Source organism: Sinocyclocheilus anshuiensis, unplaced genomic scaffold, assembly GCF_001515605.1.
Source record: "Sinocyclocheilus anshuiensis isolate Anshui unplaced genomic scaffold, SAMN03320099.WGS_v1.1 scaffold424, whole genome shotgun sequence".
NCBI classification, from domain to species: domain Eukaryota; kingdom Metazoa; phylum Chordata; class Actinopteri; order Cypriniformes; family Cyprinidae; genus Sinocyclocheilus; species Sinocyclocheilus anshuiensis.
Window position 1 is genome coordinate 13,612 of NW_015554083.1, and position 19,326 is coordinate 32,937.

The 19,326-nt window shown below is 39.0% G+C and overlaps 1 protein-coding gene across 1 annotated transcript; it reads right to left on the reverse strand.

The window, feature by feature from the left end:
* Positions 1-2,936: 2,936 nt before the first annotated feature.
* LOC107669121 (GTPase IMAP family member 8-like) lies at positions 2,937-16,434 on the reverse strand. Its single transcript, XM_016461243.1, is given in 9 exon segments — positions 2,937-3,757; positions 4,627-5,253; positions 5,418-5,800; positions 11,247-11,475; positions 12,882-13,454; positions 13,636-13,779; positions 13,782-13,825; positions 13,827-14,262; positions 16,370-16,434. Coding segments are annotated over 9 exon segments (3,309 nt in total). The 5' UTR covers positions 16,425-16,434; the 3' UTR covers positions 2,937-2,939.
* Between the last annotated feature and the right edge of the window lie 2,892 nt (positions 16,435-19,326).

Genomic DNA, 19,326 nt, shown 5'->3' on the forward strand with positions numbered 1-19,326 from the left:
ATGCTGTTTGTTTGTGCTGATTTAACCCATTTGTATGCTTAGAGAGATATTGTTTGGATATTTGTTGCTTTGTAACGGTACTCTGGCTCACCCGACCCTTGCCTGTTGTGCAATTTGGATTTTGGATTATCCCTCTGAACTTGATGTTTCTTTGTAAATATTTATTGTGAATATTGTAAATAGTTTTTGGGAAAGCAAGGAGTCAGACGCCATCTTTTGTTTTTGTAACGTTTGGATCTCTGTTTTTGGATTAGGTAGTTAGGTTAGAGAATTGCATTTTCGGTTTCTTTATTTTGGATAGGTAATTTAGAGGGTTTAGTATTTAGAACGTTTGTTTATTTTTATATTGCTTTGTTTCTTTATTTTGGATAGGTAATTTAGAGGGTTTCATATTTGGAACATTTTGTTTATTATTGTATTTTTTTTTTTTTCAGAGAAGAGAGGAATTGTTGACTTTTCATTTTTTTTCTTAACTTCGGTTGAAATATAAGATATCTTTTTTGTTCATCTGTGAAAAGTGTGGTGTTTTTGTTAATCATTTCTTTTAACCATTGTAATATATTTTTATTCAAAGGATCACTACTCAGTTTTATTACTTCATTAATTATAGTCCTCCCTGTTGCACCATAAATGTTCAGGCAGATATTATGAACCTTACTATTATAAGTACTGTTCATTTTCTGAGAGAAATCGGATAACTGAATTATACAAGAATCATGATTTTTTTTCTGCCTAAATAGGGACTTCTATTAGTAAAATGTAATATACACACTATCTGTCGCTCCTCTATAATCTCCTTATTTTTAGTAATTAATTATTTTATCGCACTAATAACGTTGTCTTCAGTATGACATTTATCAGGAGTAAAGGGTCCGATTAATTCAGGCGGTCCTATTTTAAACTCAATTATGCAAATGCAAACTGATTTTTAAAGTTAAACCTCCTCAAAATGCAGTCTAAAATCATTTATGTACCCCAATATCTTTAAAGACAGAGTGTGATTTACAGGAATATTGGAGTATTTAGAAAGCAAATTATTTAATTTAGAAGGAAGAGAAGGAGAGAAAATTTAGAGTTTGTGTGTGTCTGAAAGTGCTGGTGATCTAAAATGTTATTTTATTATATTATTATGATTATAGATTTGTTTTAAAGTGTGAAAAACCGACTCGGACCAGAAGAGAGTCTCGGGAGGTGAATTGTTTGCTTGGGTAGACTTTAGATGCGTTTACGCCGTGTGGGAATTACTGTAATTACTCCAACTTGTAAAAACTCACTTTCTCATAGAACTCTTGTAACTTGTAAACGGATTACTAGTGTACTTACCGTAAAAACAGCAACTGAAAAATTATGCAGTATGCAGTGACAGACGCTTCAAACAGCAGTATAGCATACTATAGCATTCATCACATGGCCTCAGTAATGAACAAGAGTAGCTTAGAGGCAATTCAAATAAAAACAAACGAAATATGAAGAGTTCAGATTCAAAAGCCTCTAAGTGCCGTCTGAAATTTTCTTCTAAAATTAGCATTTTTATCAGGCCCCTATGTTTATTTTCAGTTATTTCACTTTAATGGCAATGAAAATAACTTATTTTTTTGCCATTGCCAAGTGAAATTACTGAACCTACACACAGGAATCTAATTAAAAATGCTCATTTTAGAAGAAAATTTCAGACGGCACTTAGAGGCTTTTGGACCAAAGCACTGTGAGGCAAGGTAAGAGAGTTTAAAATTTTCTCATTTTCTAAACTTAAAACGCATTTTTGTCCCGTTTGTGATGTTTTACTACTTACACAATTATTTAAAGTATAAAACATTGTTATTTACTAAATACACAGACTGGTTTTTAATCATATTTTTAGGGGGGACAACCCTGAGATGGGGGGGGGGGCCCTGTCCCCCCCGACCCCCCTGGGATTTCCGCCTATGGATACAGATGAAGTAGCACTGTAAGATTACATTTGTTTGAATGCATTATTGAGAGAGCAATTGCGTGTTATAGTACTTGTTTAAATCATGCTTTCAGTTGAAAATATTCAGTATCTAGAAGGAACAAACCAATTTCTTGAGAACTATATAACTTCCCGCTCATGTCCATTGCCCTCATAATAGCCTTCACATTCTTTTTGATTTGAGTGATCCATCTCTATCAAGCTAAATAAGTTTAACATGTGAATTCTTGCTAAATATGCAGTTATATTACGGGCCGTTGGCATGAATTGTACTCGTGATGGAGCGGTGGTGGAGCGCTCTTGGAGCGAGTGAAAACCATGACGCTCCGACTTTTAAAAATCCACTCCTCGCTCCATTCAAAATCACAAATTATACCCAGAATGCATTGTTTTCTACGGGATTTTACTGTTTTAATGAAAAAACAGTATGTTACTGTTAGAATGTGGCCCTTTTTTACAGCAATTTTTTTGAGTGTGTATATATACTGTATATATATATATATATAAAGAAAAACATCTTTGTGCAGTCTTTTGGTCCTCAAACAGTAATAAAAACAAGTTCACACATGTTGGTTTTTATATTTTATAGGAGCATTCCATGAGACAACTTTCTTTCGTGCGCTAGTGGAATACTACAAATCATGTTTCATGTTGATTTGGATACAAGCAATATAAAGCTATTTAATCACAGAGAACCATTATAAAAAATAGTGCAGCAACATTTGAACTATTAGCATTAAACTGAAAATACTTAAAAGGTTATATGCAGTACATATGTAAGGAGTACTGTTATCATAAGCAGAAATCAGATCAAAAATTATATTTACCTTTATTTCAAATTAAATTACAGGAACAATTAACCTGACACTTCTGACTTTTTATTTTAAAAAGATTGTGCTGAAAAACAATTAAACATCAAGGCCTCTGCTTATTTTAGCCACTCATGAAAATTACATTTTTAATCCTGTATGTAAAATGTGCCATCTGTTCAAATCAACTGTAAAATTAATTCAAACTTTTCACGCAAAGATTTGCAAAACTGTTCTATTTTTTCTTTTTTATAAACCGCTATTCCTCCAGCTAAAACAAGACCTCCTAGTGTAATTATTAGTGCTGGTGGAAAGACTAAATCTGTTACTACAATGAGAGTGATTCCTGCTGCTACAGCTGCTACTCCTGTTGATCCAACTGTGCCTGCTGCAATATAATAAAGCCAACGCTTACGTTTGATCATTTTTGGAGACCATTCATTTGTGTAGTACCCCCATTCATTTTCCTCTGCTATGTTTTCAATCTTCTCCAGCAGCTCTTTGACCTGATTATGGTTAGGGTCTCTGAGTGCCTCGATGTTGAATGCTTGATATCTGCCATTACTGTTAACCAGTGACTTTGTCTTATACACCCTTTCTCTGATACAATCATCTAATGGTTTCCCCCTCAGATGATCAGCATGAGTGAACAGAATGATGCTGTAACGTAGAGCATCTATACCAATGTTGTTCTGGACCCATTTCACAATTTCCTTCTCCTCATCTTTGAATCTCTTATCCAGTCTGATGACCAGCAGAAACACATGAGGACCAGGAGCAGACATGTGGACACACTTCTCTAATTCATCTTTCATCTTCTCTTCTGGTGCATCAATTAGTCCTGGAGTGTCGATCATTTTCATGTTCTTTCCATCAACACAAGCTTTATGTATTTCACAGGTTTTAGTAAAACTCTCTCGGCCAACAATGGTTTCTACAGCACTGGTTTTTCCTGATCCAGTTTTACCCAGCAGCACAATCCGAGGATTTCTAGACCCTGTCAATCCGAAATTCAAATACAGTGGCGATTACAATCCAGTGGCAAGTTGTATCTTCTTTTTTTTCTTTACGACTGGTCCTAATATTTTTCATGTCAGTTACATTAAAAAGTAGATTCATCTAAATTGAATCTGAAAAATAAAACGTAGCCATTGACTAACTGCAACTTGGTCAGGGTTGCATTTCCCAAAAGCAACTATGGTCGCAAGTTCCGTTGTTACCAATAGAGTTCAATAGAACTTGCGACCATAGTTAGCTAACAATGCTTTTGGGAAACGCACCCCAGGCTAGTTCTTAAAGGGATAGTTCACCCAAAAATGAAAATTGCCCCATGATTTACTCACCTTCAAGCCATCCTAGATGTATATGTCTTTCTTTTTTAGACGAATCCAATCGGAGTTATTTAAAAAATTGTCCTGGCTCTTCTAAGCAGAGAAAAATGTTTATTACGTTTGAAATAGGGATATTTTTCTTACAAAAACGCATGGATTCGCTACATGAGGCCTTTATTCAGCCACCGGAGCCGTGTGAGGCACGTTTTATTATGGATGCGCACACTTTATTTAACGTCTCTTGGCCTGTTGAACATAAACACACACCGACTTCAATGATTGGAATAGTGCTTGGAATAGCCAGGACCATTTTTTCAAATAACTCCGATTGGATTCATCTGAAAGAAGAGTCATATACACCTAGGATGGCTTGAGGGTGAGTACAATACAGGCTAATTTTCATTTTTGGGTGAATTAACACTTTAAGACGTTCTTAACATAGCGTCTATGTTTATACTACTGCCCACAGATATTACAAAATAAGTAAATTAACTATATTAAACAAGTAAAATTTAAATATTTAATTGCATTATACAATATGAAACTGTGATCATTTGTTTTAAAGACAAGGACATACGCTTATCAATCTGTCCTCCATTTATCTCTAACATCCTCTCAATCTTCTCCAGCAGTTCAGTGACCTGTGAGCGGTTCTGCGTGTCATTATTGTTGAATGAGTGAAATCTGCCATCACACTCATTAACTAGAGCCTGGAGATCATTACTTTCTCTGATATACTCCTGTAATGGTTTCCCCCTCAGATGATCAGCGTGAGTGAACAGAATGATGGTGTAACGTGCAGCTCCTTCTCTAAAGTTCTTCTGAATCCATTTCACTGTGTTTTTATCTTCTTCTGTGAATTTCATGTCTAGTCTGATGACCAGCAGAAACACATGAGGACCAGGAAGAGACTTCTCCACACACTTCTTTATTTCATGCTTCACTTCCTGTTCGGACATTGTGGTATCAGACAGGCCTGGAGTGTCGATGACTGAGATCATCTTTTCATCTGTTCCTACTTCTTGATGTTCACAGGTTTTAGTAACTAAATCTTGTGAAACAGACTTCTTAAAATGCTGTAAATTCAAGATGGTGTTTCCTGTTGAACTCTTTCCTGATCCAGCTTTGCCCAGCAGAACAATCCTGAGTTCAGATGTTGATGCTGTAAATCAGATTAAAATATCTGTGATTAAACAGAGCATTTAACCAGCATGTAAAAATAACTGTACTATTTAAGAAAGAGCTCTGGCATTTGGAGTGTAGCTGACTTGATACATGTAGCTCACGGTTGTATTATGTTTCAAAATAATAGAAAGATACACTTACAGAAAGGTTTCTTTCTCTGAGCTTCCTGGTACATCTTACTGCTGTATTGCTGTCCTTTGTTTTCTCTCACCATCATCTCAATCTTCTCCAGCAGTTCAGTGACCTGGGAGCGATTCTCAATGTCTTCATTATTGAATGAGTGATATATGCCATTACATTGAAAAACAAGACCCTGGAGATCATCGTTTTCACTAAGATACTCCTGTAATGGTTTCCCCCTCAGATGATCAGCGTGAGTGAACAGAATGATGGTGTAACGTGCAGCTTCTTCTCCAAAGTTCTTCTGAATCCATTTCACTGTGTTTTTCTCTTCTTCTGTGAATCTCCCCGCTCTAATGACCAGCAGAAACACATGAGGACCAGGAGCAGACATCTCCACACATCTCTTTATTTCATTCGTCATTTTCTTGTGCGACAGTGTCGTATCAAACAGGCCTGGAGTGTCAATGACTGAGATCCTCCTTTCATCAATCCTCACTTTTCCTTTCTCACAAGTTTCAGTAAATGACTCTTGTGAATCTCCCGTCTCAAAGTACTGCAGATCCAGGATGGTGTTTCCCGTTGAACTCTTTCCTGATCCAGTTTTACCCAGAAGAACAATTCTGAGTTCAGATGAAGTTGATACTGTGAATCAGATAAGTAATAAAAAAAAACAAAATTAAATAATCTGTAATTAAACAGATCATTCCCAGATGGGTGGCACCTAGGAAATCTAACTGGGGCCCAGCCAGATTTGTCCTCAGTTTCCTTGAGGGCCCCGCATGGGCCAGCCCAGATGAGTTACTAAAATGAACACTGCTCAGTATGCACACTACAGAGTGCTAAGAATAAGACTGAAGCAGCATTGCAGTTAATTAGATAATTAAGTTAATTAATTGAGAGATGACTGAGCATCTCTCATGATCTCAGCAGAGGATGATTAAATGACTCTGCAGATCTTACACACATCTGGTTTTCTCCCAACTCTTTACAGTCATTTAAGATTTTCTAACTCGTTTAGGACTGTTTATGAGGTCACTCATCAAAAAAAAAGTGTATTTTGAAATGATTTTGTGTGTTTTTGTTCGATGAAGCATGAAAGAGAACTTACTGCACTACTGGCAAAGACAGCATGCCAGTACCGAATTAATGCTCCAGTTACTAACATAACCTTGGTTCCCTGAGTTACGGGAATGAGGGTTTGCCTCATTGACTCTATGGGGAAACTCCTGTTTACTCTGAATACTGAAGCCTTATTTGTTCATGTTCGTGTAGCTGCACGAACAAATGGCATTTCAACCTGCCAAAAGGGATGGAGCCGACTGCTATACAAGTCGACTCTGAGCATCATTTCATCAGAATCTTTCGACTGATAGCGACAGTCATCTACCCGCATGCAGCCTTATAGCACGGCAGGTTACGCAATGCTCATTTTTGCATCTCAGGAAAAGGAGTGTCCCCGACTAAGGATTTACATAGTCGAATAAGATTCATCAAGTATTGCATATAGTAGACTGATAGTCGAATCATGTGTGTGTGTGTGTGTGTTTATTTCTTCCACACACTATACATAGAAACAACATGCGACATGCGATAAAAGGTGTCTTTTCCATGTTAATCTGAGTTTTTGTCCTACGCAGCCACAACGGCAACACGCAAAGTTTCTATTTTAGAAATGGTTTCTATTTCTGTGATGTCGCGGCTGGAACAACATGCAAACTATGACAATTATAATCTCTTTTGTATGTGCTTTATTCAATGTTAAAAGTGTTTAATGTGAGTTTGATTTTATATTGCGTGACATTTATAGCCATACAAAAAAGCAACAATAGATAGTTTACCTCAGATCTTGAAAATAAATTAAAGCAAACATTTACATAAACTGTGAACTCAATGCGAACCAAGAAGTGTTTTCCACTACAAAGATATGATCAGTCACTCAGTAGTCACTCATGTAGTTTTAACAATGTTAAAAAGGTTTAATATTTATGAATTAAATTATAAACTTGTCCATTTCAGTTGGAGTGCAGTGCGCTTCTCGCTTTGCAATGGCTGTGATATTGGAGTGATTCTCTTGCATCAAGTTACGGTTAGGTATGGACAGCCAAATTGCTTGTCACTGGAATCCTGTTGCGTCGCGTCTGGTTAGGACAACGTTGGCTGGCAGAAGCTGCTCCTCTGTTTGTCACATATCATGGAAAGTGAAACTTAAATCTGTCAAAGGGGTGGTTGGATTAATTCACGGACGTTAAAAATATTTATTAAAAACTTCTTTCTTTTCACATTTTTATTTACAGCATTATTATAATAGGCTGTAATATTAACTTATTGAGACAAAACTGGTAGTTCTATGTGAAATTAGACATTGAGCACCCCCATATAACCAAAATGGCATGATCCTCGTTTCATAACACTTCTGTGAAGATTCGACTGTGAGATTGGTAGTCGAATCAGGCTCCTCCTATCGAAGCAACGAATCTTCAACTATTCTGGGTCACCCCTACAGGAAACCAAGACTACGCGGGACCTGTGCCCACATGAGATCACTCGAGCCCAGTTGCTCAGCCACGTGACTCTACTGTTTCTTTCTCTTAGCGCAGCTGGCAGGGGAGAAACAGGACAGAGGCAATGGTGGGGCCGCCTTCTTTGAAGTAGACGATCCGCAAGTGAAGCAGGGCGAGACTCATGCTCTTGCAGTGAGAGTAATCTGTCTCAGTGAGCACAGCCTCAGCGTGGACGCGGCCCAGGCAAGCGGGTGCCCTGCACGAGCTGCATATGCAGCACGGCATTTGTAACAACACCAAGGAAATTTGCTCTTTCTGATCGCTGGATAGCCGTAGGGGAGAAGACAAGGCAAGTTTATTTATATAGCACATTTCATACACAATGGTAATTCAAAGTGCTTTACATAAAAGGAAGTAAAATAATCATAAAAATATAATCACAACAAAACAAGGAATTTAAAAACTTTGAAAATTATTTAAACATTTATTTAAAATGAATTTAAAACAGTTAAGAATAGAAAATTATTATACATAGAATACAGTGCAACCAGTTCGGACGTCGCACATTGTTCATTCAATAAATGCACAGCTAAACAGATGAGTTTTGAGTCTAGATTTAAATGTGACTAATGTTTTAGCACATCTGATCTCTTCTGGAAGCTGATTCCAACTGCGGGCGGCAAAATAGCTAAAAGCGGACTCCCTTTGTTTTGTGTGAACCCTTGGTATTTCTAACTGACTCTATCCTAATGATCTGAGTGGTCTGTTAGGTTTATATTCAGTGAACATATCTGCTATGTATTTAGGTCCTAGGCCATTGAGTGATTTATAAACGAGTAAAAGTACTTTAAAATCAATCCTGAATATAACTGGAAGCCAGTGTAAGGACCTGAGGACTGGTGTAATATGCTCAGATTTTCTGGTTCTAGTCAGAATTCTGGCAGCAGCGTTCTGGATGAGCTGCAGCTGTCTAATGGTCTTCTTGTGAAGGCCGGTGAGGAGACCATTACAATAGTCCACCCTGCTGGTGATAAAGGCATGAACAAGTTTCTCCAAGTCTTGACTGGAAACAAAACACCTGACTTGATTTTTAGTTGTTTGACCCCTAGAGTCAAGGTGTGCATTCACCTTGAGAACTTCATCTTTGTCTCCAAATGCAATGACTTCATTTTTTTCCTTGTTTAACTGAAGAAAGTTCTGGCACATCCAACTGTTTATTTCATCAATGCATTTGCAGAGGGAGTCAATGGGGCTGTAGTCATTTGGTGATAAGGCTAGGATTTCTAAATATCGGCATCGGGCAGAGAAAAACCCTTATCGGTCGACCTCTATTGTTGACATTTAAATTAATTGTTTTGCCACTTCTGCACTTGTTATGAATGTATTTTGAATGCAAAGGGCACTTTATTTATTTATTTTTCAAAAAAATAGTGTTTATTTGTTGTGCATGTTATGTATGTTTATTAAAAACAAGTATTTTAATAACCATTTGTTCCGGTATGACCTTTGACACTGATGAAAATTCAGATTTGGACCTTTGAATGTAGACTTTGAGAACCCCTGCTTTAGCATCTTATTGTGCTTGATGGCATGTTCATATAGTCTATTGAAACGCTAGCCAAAGGATGCCAGGAAACAAATAAGAAGAATGCTGCATTAATTGCATTAATTATTTGTGAAATATTAAACTGGAAATTAACATGCACATGATGACCCTATTTAAAATGAACAGGTTTATATGTTGATGTTTTGTTGAAAATAAGATAGTCCACCACTGTGGTGAATAACATGTACTTTAGTTGGGTTCTTGTTATTTTATCTGCTTTTTTGTTTGTTTGTGTCCTTTGTTACAGTGTGTTTAGAAAACATATTATTGGTTGGGGGAAAAAGTAAAAGGTTATCTTGGTTGTTTATGGATGGTAATAGAAATGTCATAATTTTAAAGTGGCCTCATTTACAGATCTAATCACTTATCAAAAGTGTTTTGTTGTCATTTATAGATCTGAATTTCACACTACTAACCCTGAGATAAGGCTGTTGCAATAACCATAATACTGCGATACTGACAAGCAACTGCCATAACCATGATGTTCACATTTTTTATGAGGCTATGCCCTTGTTTTACACTTAATGCTTGTGTTTAACTAAACAGACAGAAAGAGAGAGAGAGATCAAGTGAATGTGTGTAATTTTCTGCATTTTTTTTTTTCAGGTCAAGTCATATTCATAAAAAAAAAACATTTTGCAATCAATTGTCCTAATATGAAAGCAATATCTTTGTCACAGTATCCTTTCAACATTGACATCAACACTGGTCAGTGCACTGAATCAATTCCATTGAGCTCTTTGAAGGGAAACATCAGCTTCAGCATGACTCAAGATGTCATATTGATTGTCTATTGAGCCTAATAAAGTGGTGCTCAAAGTTGAATTAATTTCAACACCATTTATTCATGTATAAATAAATGTATTATTTGACTTGCTCATAAAGACAGACCCTTGCCGCCACGTGCTGGCACAACTGTGTAACTTCACTGACTAACAGCAGGTCTAGAACACTGCTGATACTGGTGAAATAGCTGCACTTTTGGAAAGCCTCTTTTCCAGTCAGATTAGAGAATCAGAACTAACTAATATACATATAATAATAGCCCAAAGAGCTTATTTATAGGCCTATAGCAACAACAAAAAAAAGACACTCAAAATCAACTCAGGGAGATTTTTTTTTTCACTGCAATAGCCCTACTCTAAGAAACTACAGATAGGATATTCTGAATTTGGATTTAACTCTTGAGTAATTCAGACACACAGTTATCAGGAAGCACTGTATAATTCTCAACAGGGCCGTATACAGGGGATGGACTGGCTGCCCCACTGCCCTCATCGGCTAAGCACTGAAGACAAAACCGGCTAGCCTCCAATTAAATAGCCTAGGTGCAACACATCTGAGCCCCACACGGGTTTGCTGGCTGGGATTAAACAGCATGTAAAAATAACTGTACTATTTAAGAAAGAGCTCTGACCTTCTCTGATCCTCTTAATCTTCTCCAGCAGTTCAGTGACCTGAGAGTGATTCTCCATGTTCTTATTGTTGAATGAGTGAAATCTGCCACCAAACTCTCCAGTAACTACCTGTAGATCTGGATTGCCTCTGATATACTCATCTAATGGTTTTCCCTTCAGATGATCAGCGTGAGTGAACAGAATGATGGTGTGATGTACAGCTTCTTCACCAAAGTTCTCCTGAATCCATGTCTTTGAGTTGTTCTCTTCTTCTGTGAATCTCTTATCCAGTCTGATGACCAGCAGAAACACATGAGGACCAGGAGCAGATATGTGGACAGACTTCACTATTTCATCTTTCATTGTATCTGCTGGTGCATCAATCAGTCCTGGAGTGTCGATTATTGTTATGCTTTTTCTAGCCACATGTGTCGTATGTAGTTTGCAGGTTTTAGTAGAAAAATCAGCTGAATTTCTCCTCTTAAAATTCTCTTGACCCATGATGGCATTTCCTGCAGCACTCTTTCCTGATCTAGTCCTTCCCAGAAGCACAATTCTTGGTTTCTCGGACCCTGCCATTCAGAATGTTAAAACAGAATGATTACAATCCAGAAATTAAAAATTAACTAAATCACAGCAAACAAATAGTCAAAATAGATTTAATGATGTCAATTTAAAATGATCTGAAACATGCAGTAATGCAGGACTGATACAAAGATGTTTACATGGACAACAATGATTACATTTACATGGACATCAGTAATCTTTTTTTTAATTTAAGGAGTAAAGCAACATACATTAAAACAATGAAAGTTAAATTTTCCTTCCTTCTACTTTTGGACATGTTCTTCTTCGTTGTGGTGCCATATACAGCTTTGGGTGTTTAATTTTTAATTTACTGAAAGCTTCAAGTGCAGTTAATTACTTGTCATGCTATACGTGCAAACAGACGACAGCATTGTTAAAGTCATGCTCTTTTATTTGCCGTCAAACGGTTGAACACTGTCGTGTGTGTGTCCTGTCGCAAAATGCAGTGAAAAGTCCTACACGACGGTAATAATGTGATTATGGTGTTTACATGTGTATACTGCATTTCAGTAATGTACTCCACATGTCTTAATTCGATTTGTGTTTACTTCGATTATGACTGTAGCTAGAGTAAGGTAATCAAAAATCTCTGTTTACATGCTAGATTCTTAATCAGAGTATTGTCTTAATCGTATTAAAATCTGACTATTGTTGTCCATGTAAACGTCTTGATGCTCAACCGTTTGACGGCAAATAAAAGAGCATGGCTTTAACAACGCCATCGTCTGTTTGCACGTATAGCATGACAAATAATGAACTGCACTTGAAGCTTTTGTAAAATTTTAAATTAAACACCTTGTGGGCAGTGTGTGGACGTTTCCCGATCCCACCCCTCTCTCTCACACTTTATGTAATAAATTTCAAAATAATACAATTTCAAATAAAAGTAAAAATGGCAAAAATAAATCTTTAAAAAAAACTTAACACCCAAAACTATGTGGCACCATAACGAAGATGAACTGTATGTTGATACGTGAAATTCTGGGTTGGACGTCGGATGGCGTTGCGTGGTGACGTAATGACGTGAGCCATTAATCCATCTATGTACTATAACATGTAAAATGGGAACATGAAAGGAATATTCTAAAAGCAGCTCATGTAAACACCTTAATCATAATATTGTCTTATTCAGAATAAGGTAAATAATTAGATTACTGATGTCCATGTAAACATAGACAGCAACCTGGATAGATTTTATTTTTGCATTCCTGATACATCATGATGGTATTATTACATTGAAAATTAATTATTATAGACACAAAAAGACAAACACACTTACAGAACTGCTTGCAACCTGGATAGATTTTATTTTTGCATTCCTGATACATCATGATGGTATTATTACATTGAAAATGAATTATTATAGACACAAAAAGACAAACACACTTACAGAACTGCTTATTTCTCTGAGCTTTCTGGTACATTTCAATGGTGTAGTGCAGTAATCCATTCTTCTCGACCATTTCATTAATCTTCTCCAGCAGTTCAGTGACCTGAGAGTGATTCTCCATGTTCTTATTGTTGAACGAGTGAAATCTGCCACCAAACTCTTCAGTAACTACCTGTAGATCTGGATTGCCTCTGATATACTCATCTAATGGTTTTCTCTTCAGATGATCAGCGTGAGTGAACAGAATGATGGTGTGATGTACAGCTTCTTCACCAAAGTTCTTCTGAATCCATTTCACTGTGTTTTTCTCCTCATCTTTGAATCTCTTATCCAGTCTGATGACCAGCAGAAACACATGAGGACCAGGAGAAGACATGTGGACACACTTCTCTAATTCATCTTTCATTTTCTCTTCTGGTGCATCAATCAGTCCTGGAGTGTCGATTATTTTCATGTTCTTTCCATCAACACAAGCTTTATGTATTTCACAGGTTTTAGTAAAACTCTGTCGGCCCACAATGGTTTCTACAGCACTGGTCTTTCCTGATCCAGTTTTACCCAGCAGCACAATCCGAATTTAAAATAATCAGATTGTTTACAATGCAGGCAATAAACAAACAAACAAACCACAATAAAAAAAAAGTACAAAATTAGCTTAATGATATGCAATATGGAATGAACCAGACAGTGACACCCACCGCTGTTTATATAATGGTGATAATATGTTTCAAAGACACACACACACACTTACAGAACTGTTCTCTGTTTAATCTCCACTGAGCTTCTTCGTACATCTTATTAGTGTAGTACCCTATTCCATTCTCCTTCATTTTCTCAATCTTCTCCAGCAGTTCAGTGACCTGTGAGCGGTTCTGCGTGTCATTATTGTTGAATGATTGAATCTGCCATCACACTCATTAACTAGAGCTTTGACAGCATCAGAGTCTGATATTCTCATCTAATGGTTTCCCCCTCAGATGATCAGCGTGAGTGAACAGAATGATGGTGTAACGTGCAGCTCCTTCTCCAAAGTTCTTCTGAATCCATTTCACTGTGTTTTTCTCTTCTTCTGTGAATCTCACGTCCAGTCTGATGACCAGCAGAAACACATGAGGACCAGGAAGAGACTTCTCCACACACTTCTCTATTTCATGCTCCACTTACTGTTCGGACATTGTGGTATCAAACAGGCCTGGAGTGTCGATGACTGAGATCCTCCGGTCACCAATCAGTACTTCTCTTTTCTCACAGGTTTTAGTACATGACTCTAGTGAATGAATCACCGTAAAACACCCTCTGCCCAGTATAGTGTTTCCTGTTGAACTCTTTCCTGATCCGGTTTTACCCAGCAGAACAATCCTGATATCAGATGAATTTGATCCTTTGAACCAGATTGAAATTTCAAGTATTAAATAAAGCATTTAAACAGCAAGTAATAATAATAATAATAATAATAATAATAACAATAATAACAATTACATTAAAATAATTACATGATTTTTAATTGTTTAATATGCCAATTATAGGGATAGTTCACCAAAAAATGACAGACAAGGGGGGCCTGGCCCACCCAATCAGCAGCTTGGCCCACCCTGGCCCCACACTACATAACAGCCAATCACAAAATTGGTGCGATATTCATTTGAGCTGCATATATTCTTCTTTTATGTTTTCTTACTGCCCACTCCTGCAGCGTGTTCCACTCCCACCTGCACCCGCAAACATTCTAATATTGTATATAATTTTTGCACATCAGGGAGCCGCTATCAATATGCACAGCATTGGAATCGCTTTTGATGAGCGCTCGCGCTGTTCACTTTCAATTGCGCGATCACGCGTACTCTGTGTAAAGGGAGCACATTTTACAAGATATTTGTCAGTGAGCTCAGGATCTGTTGAGCAGCAAATCCTCCAGCATGATCTGTCAGTCATTTCTCCTTACTCTCGACCCGAGATCAGTCAAATCTCACTCCTGCAGCTCGTGGTGGATGCAGGGTTGTCAAGTCTGTGTTTTTTCCCATAGAATTGAGTTACTTTTAAACTGGGTTGATTTTCCGCTGTGGGTTAAAGGTTTGAAATACTGCATAAACTAAACTTCACTGAAATACTTGTATTGAAATATTTTGCATTCTACCCATGATAAAACTATGTTGGATTTTAAGTTTTGTTAAAGCCACTGGTAGGAAGCCTTTGAGCTATGTTTATAATCAATGTGCATAACAGTGACTGTAAAATATGTATTTTAGGTATGGAAATGACATTTATGAGTTTTGATATTTGTGATATGCACTACTTTGGACTGCTTTTGACTGGATCTTGGACTAGTTTTGTCACACAGACCTGGCAACCCTGGTGTAGAGCAGATACTTTCAGTTTAGAATTGTATCATATGTTTCCAACTGAACTAAATGATTTTTCTTTCAATAAACATGCAAAACGACAGTGGGGGTGGTGCCGTAGTGGTCAAATAATGTAATTAGTGTATGACCAAACACAGTGTAACACCGACTTCCACAGCAAGCCTAGTGTTAATGTAACTCCGTTCTTGTTATGCATGCTTTTGTTTTCCATGTTGAGTGTTCAGTGTTGCTTCCTCAGAAAATGATACTTTCGTACGAGAGGTCCTCCCCACCCCCACCCCCATCCCCGAAATATCACTTGGCCCACCCTCTATCTCATATCTGGAGCCGGGCCTGCTGTCAGTCAAACTCCCAGCGAAGGGTCAGTTAGCACTGTATTATTCAGATGCTTTTTTTATCATCTGGAGATGACTTGAAAAACACACATAAACCATATATTGTCACAGTCATGTGTATATTGTCTTACTTTTCATCAGTCAAAACGTTTCTTTTTATTCAGCTTAGCTACAGCAGAGGTTGCTTTGGCTACAGCAATACCTGGATGCCTTTATTTCCTGGCATGTCATAAGTTATTCTTCTTCATCTTCTATAATTCCATAATAATGACTGCTTGTTACTGCCATATCCCAGTTAGTTATTACTTCTATGAGGCCATTTTGGACTTCCTGCGCAAGAGCGCCCTCCGGCTTCGAGTATGAATGAAACAAACAGTGCATGAGAGTGTTTACGTCTGGTCCTGACTGCATCACTGTCTTTACTTTTTTTTTTTTAGGAAATATTTGCATTTATTCACATGCGATTGGATTAGCTACTCATGTGTTGTATTGTCATGAGTTGGCTAAAGCAGGATACTACATCAGAGGGGATTTAGAAGTGGGTATAAGCAATGCCAACTGACAAAATATAAAGCTTGGAAGAGCCAGGATGTTTTTAAATAAAACTTTGATTTTATTCGTCTGAAAGAAGAAAGTCATTTAACGTTACACCTAGAATGGCTTGAGGGTGAGTAAAGCATGGGGTCATTTTCATATTTGGGTGAACTATCCCTTTAAAATTAATGACATATTAAAAACTTTAACTAATAAATGTTACATAAAAAAAAAAAGTCAGCTCAGTTAAACTACGTACTTATATCATTGACGTGTCCATTGTCGTGTCCTTTCATGAGCCCCTGAGTTGTCATGAAGGTGAGACTGATTCTCTGAAATTATATTGTAATACAGTTGTGACAGATGAATATTACATTGAAATTTAAAAATAATCTTGAATTAAATAGTTATACTGGTTACAAAATCTCAAATGCTGATCACTTTCAGAAATAAATGTCTTCAATTAACAATCAATCCTCACAAACCTGAAAGCAATAGATAGGTGCACAGGAGACAAAGACCAACAAAAAAAGGTCAAAAGAAAAATTTTGAAGATTTTGAATATACCTGATGAAGGTCATGAGTTGGTTTTGATACTTTTAAAAATAAATGCCTTAACATTCATACACATACATGCAGTGTTGAGGAAGTTACTCATATTAAAAGTAATTAAACAGATAAGATAACCTTCACTTCACTATAACCCAGTAATTGCTGCCTGTAGCTATATTTTGGTTGGAGTTGCTATATAGATGCACTTGCCCCAGTGCTTCTCAAACCTGTCCTGCCGTACCCCCATCACGGCACATTTTCTATGTTTCCCTCATCTAACACAACTGATTCTATTCATCAGCTCATTAGAAGAGACTGCAAGACCTAAGCTGTATTGGAATTGCCTGCTATAACCTCATTTACTTTTAAGGGTATAGGGCACAATTTCAGACACAGCTCTGAATCGGGTATATGTTGAACATCACATGACCAAACTGTAAAACAGGTCACATCATTTGCACTTGTTGGAAAAAGTGTTAACAGCAGAATGAACTGGCTCTTTTGGGTAATCAGCTAACCTAGGTATTTGTTTTTACAGAGTGTCTATTTACACTAAGTGCAAATAACCCGCCTTGTTGGCAGAAGCTATTTACACAAACTCCGCCCACCAATGTGTGATTCGGCTAGTCAACATTACAAAAGACAGTCAATCATCATCAGCTCCAGTGGTGCAGATGGTAAAAAATGTGTCGTGCTCATATTGACGCGACTGACCCAGGTTTGAATCTGCCGTTTGGCAAACTTTTTTCTCCCTTTTCAAATTTCAAATCACATCAGAAAAGCATTTATTTTCAATGAAAATGAAGGAAATAATCAAAAAGTTGAAAATAAAGTATGGGGTAGGTTGCAAGCTATCTGTCTCCCAGTGCGGCATCGTCTTTAAAGGCTCCGGCATTGCCCTCCAAGCCGCTGCGCACAACATCAGCGCTGGTGGGCAAAGGGTACTCGGCAGCGGGTCAGACTGGTGCGTGTCTGCACACCATGGTGGTGTTACAGGCGTACCAAGCCGACCTGCTGAAGGAGCTAGACAAGGGTGAGCAGGTAAAATCCGAGGATATTACCGAGCTCAGGAGAACCGCTGATTTGTCTCTCCACGCCACTAAAGAGACCGCCCGTGCCATTGGCAGGTCTATGGCAGCTATGGTGGCAGCGGAGAGGCATTTATGGCTGACCTTGTCAGATATGAAAGAGAGAGACAAGGTCTGCCTAATGGACACCCCGCTTGTGCCTTCTGGCCTGTTTGGCGACGCCGTCAATTCGGTCGTCGACAGGTACCAGGAGGCCCGTAAACAGGCGGCGGCGTTCCAGCGGTTTCTCCATCGCCGCTCTCTAGCTCTGGGGGCTGCTGGGCGAGAGCAGCCCCTTCCGGGCAGTGGATCGAGGCGGCGCTCTAGGTCAGGGGCCTCAAAGTCTAAGCCAGATCTGCGGACCGTACTTAAGACTAAGAGGTCCTCGGCCAAAAAGTCCTGAAGCCGGGCCGAGTATGGTTCTCGGCCTCAGCTGAGGCTGAGGCCTCCGCTACGATCTCGGGTCCCCACGTGGGACCTGGCTGTGGTGCTAGAGGCTCTCTGTAGGCCTCCCTTCGAGCCTATTGAGGAGATATCTGATCGCCTCCTGACTATAAAAACTACCTTTCTTCTGGCGATATCTTCCCTCAAGAGAGTTGGGGATCTGCAGGCCCTTTCAGTGCCCCGTCTTATCTTGACTTTGCGGCCGGTCTGGCCAAAGCGTTTCTGTTCCCTCGAGCGGGGTATGTTCCTAAGGTCCCCTCCTATACACCACGGCCTGTCGTACTCCAGGTCTTCAGTCCTCCTCCCTTCGGGGATCCAGACCAGCAGAAGCTAAACTGTATGTGTCCAGTGCGAGCATTGGACGCATACGTCCACAGAGCTGCCTTGTGGAGAAGGGCGGACCAACTGCTCGTATGCTATGGTCCCCCTAAGAGAGGTCTTCCTGCTACGAAACAGACCCTCAGTCGGTGGATAACAGATGCTATTTCTATTTCTTATGAGTCCTCTGATCTCCCTTCGCCTCTTGGGGTCAAGGCTCACTCTACGAGAAGTGTGGCGGCCTCTAAGGCCTTCTTGGCAGGTGTCTCAATGCAGGACATCTGCGACGCTGCCGGATGGTCCACGCCCCTGACCTTCGTAAGGTTCTATGGCCTAGACATGCGAGCCACTCCTGGCTCCTCTTTTCTCGCGCCTTAGCTGTGCACGCTTCCACACTAGGCGAGATTTGAAAGTCTGGCGGCGTGGGCATTCTCCTTCCCAAAGCATCCTCCGACGCAGCTCGCGTTCCTGAAGAGGAACGTGGATCTGGCCGATGAGTTTGAAGAGGGGTTTTTCCCTCTCGCGATCGTCGGCTGTGGACGAGAGTGAGCCGTTGGAGGATGACGTTATTTCATTAACATTGTCTGTTCCAGGGGCCAGTGCTCTGCTGGAAAGCAGGAAAATGTCTGAAGACGGCAAAAAGCTGAGGCTGAGCTTTCCCAATCCTCCTGCCCTGCGTATGATGAGCTGCAGAGATTTAAGGAATGGAAGAGGCCGTTTTTTCCTCACTGGCCAGTCTCGGTTTGAGGATCAGAGATCAGAGAGAGAGGCTCAGAAGGCTAGTGTCGCGGCTCGCGCTCCTCCCCCGCCCGCGGGTAGGGGTAGGAATAATCGC